This window comes from Lagopus leucura, unplaced genomic scaffold (assembly GCF_019238085.1).
Source record: "Lagopus leucura isolate 7727_CA_CO unplaced genomic scaffold, USGS_WTPT01 51667-0_obj-0_obj, whole genome shotgun sequence".
Lineage (NCBI taxonomy): Eukaryota > Metazoa > Chordata > Aves > Galliformes > Phasianidae > Lagopus > Lagopus leucura.
Genome location: NW_024969166.1, coordinates 1 through 4,930, shown reverse-complemented (window position 1 = coordinate 4,930; position 4,930 = coordinate 1). Strand labels below are relative to the sequence as shown.

The 4,930-nt window shown below is 35.2% G+C and overlaps 1 protein-coding gene across 1 annotated transcript; it reads left to right on the top strand.

Annotated features, from left to right (window-relative positions):
- Window positions 1-46: 46 nt before the first annotated feature.
- On the top strand, window positions 47-4,298 carry LOC122194038 (calcium-binding mitochondrial carrier protein Aralar1-like; the record flags this gene model as incomplete). The annotated part of the gene is made up of 4 exons (XM_042894949.1): window positions 47-176; window positions 656-814; window positions 3,963-4,015; window positions 4,203-4,298. Coding segments are annotated over exons 1-4 (423 nt in total), but the record flags the coding sequence as incomplete, so codon positions are not given.
- Between the last annotated feature and the right edge of the window lie 632 nt (window positions 4,299-4,930).

Sequence of the window (4,930 nt, the reverse complement as noted above, 5' to 3'; positions counted from 1 at the left end):
CTTTATTTAACTTCTTAAAAGCAGATTTATAGCATCTTTGTTCTCCCGGCAAGGTTTTGAAATGTTTGTTTTTCTTTTCTTCCTCACACAGCAATCATTTGCAGAGTTAAGCAGGCCTATCTTGCTCCAGATAGCTGAGTCAGCCTACAGGTTCACTTTGGGCTCAATTGCTGGAGGTAAGTAATTTATCTGGGTTTCAGGTCTGTGTTTGTAGTCTTTCTTGCCAGACTCTTTGGGACCATTTAAGGTGCACTTTCTTGTTATGCAGGTGAAGCATTGGAGGCTGCAGCCACTGGTTGTGCCAGTCTCTTCCTTTATCTCTTCTGTTCTAGTACCCTTTTAAGAGCAACTGGAACTCTACTCGCTTGGGGAACACATTTGCTTACTGATAGTTCTTGTTGCTTCTTTTTCTGATTGGTTTTCTTTTCTGTACACCTCGTTCTATGTAATACATAGTAAATTTATTCTCCTGCAGACTTTTTTTTTTTTTTTAAGATTTTCTGTATTGTTTTTTCTTACTTCCAACATATCAGAGATCTTACCAGCTTGTAAATATTTGTGTGTTTACATTACTGTTAAAGAAAGTCACCATAATATTGATGTACTACACCAACAGAAAAGTTGCAGAAGTAATGCTCCGAATGCTTTCTCACAGCTGTTGGTGCTACAGCAGTATATCCCATAGACCTGGTGAAAACTCGTATGCAGAATCAGCGCTCCACTGGTTCAGTCGTAGGAGAGTTGATGTATAAAAACAGCTTTGACTGCTTTAAAAAGGTTTTGCGTTTTGAAGGCTTTTTTGGTCTTTACAGAGGTGAGTGAATAAAATATATATATCGGCTTGGGGATTTTCTCCTTTTTTATTTTTTTAATACCTCAAGAACTACTCTTATTGGAGAACTGTGAAACTTGATTTAATTTACGTTTTTGCTTCTGTCTCATAGAGTTGAATGTTTAACTTCCCTTGGGCACTGTTCATCATAATTGCTGGGAAAAACGAGGCCTTCTGTTGTTACCGTTTGGCTTCTTGGTACACAGATCTGTTTAAAGTCCTAATCTCTGTGGTGTGAGTGTTGTGGACAAGATTATCTCACAAACTGAGGTTTGTGACATTTGGCTGGGGGCAAACATGAGGAACGCATTTTAGCCTCTGAAGAGTAAATATATTTTACAGTGAATATTTTTTATTAGGAGAGAAAATAGTCATTCTGAAAGGTACTTGTTAAACTGGATGCCAGATTGCTTATTCCTTATACCTCTGCAGGTACTGGGACTACTGTGAGCAAGAAATTGCAGCCTGCAATTTATGTATCACTTTGTTCCAAAATGCAGGTTAAGAATTGAAAGCAACTTATCAGTTAGATAGAAAGCTATCTATCTTACTTTGTTTTTTAGCTTAGGAGAAGGTTATGGAAGCATTTGTATCATATCAACAAGATAACTTACTTAAATGGTACGTACACTACACATCTTCTGATATTTATATTTAGTTGAATTCTCTCTTTTTTTTTTTTTTATAAGAGTCAGCACTTTCTTCTAAATTTTATGTTTTAATGTGATGGTCACAGGCTTGTTTTTTTTTTGTATTGCAGTGTGTTCTGCCCATGAGGACACTGGTCCTTGCTAGTATTTGTTAAGAGCAGTATCTGAGAAGTTTTTGCATGTGAAAGTCTATGGACTCTTAAGTAATTTTCTGCGATCTCACAGGATTTTTCAGTGACAAATAAAGAGAGGAATAAATCAGTCAAAATTTTAATGAAATAGCTGTAATCTCAGTAAATTATGTTTGTTTTTTTTTTTTCTAGTAGATTTCTTCCCTTTTTTTTTTTTTTGTTGCTAGATATTTCATTAAAACAAATACTCCTTGAAGTTGCATCTATGACTCTATTTTAAACTTTGTGATTTCTGCAGTTCTTTTCTATAGTACTCTTTTCTTTCTCCACCCCTCACCCTAACATGATTTTGCACAGCCACCTCTAAAGCTAATGACCTTTTATTTTTGTTTTCTAACTTTTGGCAAGCGCTTTCTATAGATGAGTTAAAAACAGTGCTTCACGCTTGAGGGGGGAAAGGTGCATGTTGGGGGAGTGTAATGGCAAATTGTTAAACTTTTAAAAAATATGTTTAGTAGTTGTCTTTAAGATTGTTTAGCATGAAAGGTTCGTGTAGCTGTTCTGAAAACATTATGTTCTACAGTCAGCATGTACTCGTAGTGTCAGATTATCTGCAGATGAGAACAGAAACAGAAACAACAGAAATATTTACGGAGTTGACTGTAACTGGAATCTTATATTTCTGAGGGACTATCTTAAATTGTATTCTAATGTGTAATGATACAATATAGTTCTTCACTTCAGTTTAAAACATAGATTTGAATGGATATTAGAAAATTCATATTTTAAAGTAAAAACTTCTAATATTTGGTCAGGAAAATCATGATGCTTATGAAACCTGACATCCAACTTCTGAACTTATTATATTTTCTAAGCTCTCTTGCTAGACCGTACTGAATCCCAGGTTCTCTAGAATACAGTGTGTGTCCAGGGTGTTTAGCTGCATACAAAGGAAGAGAGAGAGTGTGAGGAATTGTCTTGGGCTGTTTTGTCTGGTAGTTTTTTTTCTTTTGCCTCCTCTCTCCCCCCCGAAGTACAGGCACAGCAGAGCTGGATTTCTTTTTGTGGTAGATCAGAGATTCAGGCTGGGAGGGCATATTTCTTTTTGTTATTGTCAACCTTTTTTGTATTTAATAACTACCTTTCCCCTGCACAGTAAGTCAGTACATCACACAGAAGGCACTGTGTTGGAAGAAAACACTGCACTGCATATATTAAGTGCTGCACTTTCTATTTTGGTTCTGAGGCTCTGAGCTCCTTTTAGGGAAGTACTATAAAAATTTACAGACTTAAGTACTTTGGGGAATTTTGAAGGTTCTTTTATGATTTTTAACCATCATTTTCACTTAAGGTAGAGTGGGAAGCTGCATCATCATAGTTTTGTTGATGTAATTTGATGTTTGATGTTTTTAGTATGGGATTTCTTTATTTGTTAATTGGCAAGAACTTCCAACAGATTTATATTCCCTAACCATGGAAATGAGCACTTACAATAAAAATAAACACTTTAACTTTTATGATTTTATATGTAATACCAGGATTACTATGGAGAAAGCGAATTGAAAGACAACAGATGCTGATATGATCTTCTATGTTAGGAAGTTGAGACTGCCACCTACTGATTTGTCTTTTTTTTTTTTTTTTCTTAAACCTATTAGCTCCATGAAAAGTGCATGTACTTCTTTGAAAAGACTGTTCATTTTGGTAGTAGAGGAAGAGCCTTTCAAAATTGGTTTCTGCCAACTGATACTTCCTCTTGGCAAGATTAAAAAAAAAAAAAAAAGTAATTAATTGTAAGAGAGTTTAAAGAAGTTTATGTTGGACTCAACTAATGAAAATCCTTTACATCATTAGTTGACTGGAGCCTTGAGAAATCTCGGGTTAGTGGTAGAGGTTAGTTCATAATTTATCATAGTTGTGTGTATCTCTCATAATTAATCTCCTGTTTTAATTTTAAGATTTATGGGAAAATCATATTAAGGGGCTAAAAAAAATAAAGTCAAATTAATTCTTACGTAAGTAGACATATGGTGAGGTACATTCAGTCTTTTTTTTTCTTTTTTTTCTGTACAGCAACTGTATCAGACTTGATTTGGTTGTGGAATGTCGGCCACATTCACCCTTTTCATTACCATTTTCAACAGAAATCTTGTTGTAAAATCCTATAGGTATGAATATCCAGTGCTGTAGCAGCCACACATGCATAAATGCCATCTACCTCCTGGGGTAACTGCCACCCACTTCAAAGGAAATGCCATGCGCAGGAAGACATTTCTGTAGAGCTCTTATAAAATACTAGTTTCTTTATTAGGAAGATAATGTTGCCTTATGATGTCTTTGTTTCTATAGGCTTGTTACCACAGCTGATAGGTGTTGCTCCAGAAAAGGCTATTAAGCTAACTGTACGTATCTTTTTTTTTTCCTGACATCTTTTTGTTTGTTAACAAACACAGGATTTGTTTCCTAAAATGTGTGAAAGATGACCACTTACAAGCACTCTAATAAATATGGTTACAGATGTACTTGATATAGGTTAATAAGGAGGAAGGATACCTTTAAATTGTGTGTAACGTATTGTATCTTCATTAGGTTAATGACTTTGTCAGAGACAAATTTACTAAGAGAGATGGTTCCATCCCACTCCCTGCAGAGATCCTTGCTGGAGGCTGTGTAAGTATCTATCCTGTACTGTTTGTTCCTAGGAATAATTCATTCTCAGTAATGTGCAGTACAGTTGGAATGACAGTTACGTGTGTGCTTTGCTCACTTGAATGTAACTTTTTTTTCCGATTTACAAAAACTGGAAAAGAACTTTTTCTCTTTGGGAAAGCTGCATAATTCTGAGTTCCCTTGGAATTATGTGTTTTAACAACTTCTGGCCTACTACATAGCTTTTATTTTGTGGTGTTTGTATTTATAGAAGAAGCTTCTGTGCGACTACATTCTGTACTTTTGCTTAGGGTGATGTTCAGGGTTAGTTTGCAGAGAGATAGTTAGTCCTCATGAATGGATTATGGGAATCACGAGTTTGCTTCCAGAAGGGAAAAAAAAAAAAAAAAGGTAGACAGAAAAAAGCAACTGTTTGTTCATGAAGTTTTCAAAGGAAAAGAAACACTCTTTAACTTGCCATGTGTGATTCTCTTGTTTATTTGTGAAAATGTGAGAAAACTGAATGATGTAGTCTTATCTTTCGATAACAAGTTTGAGTGAATTTTTAGTTTAAGTTACTTCATATAAAGGTGGCCACTTCATATAAAGGTAGCATATATGTGATTGAAGTGAGCGAGGTCATTGTGTCTGCAAGTCATCAACTGCCT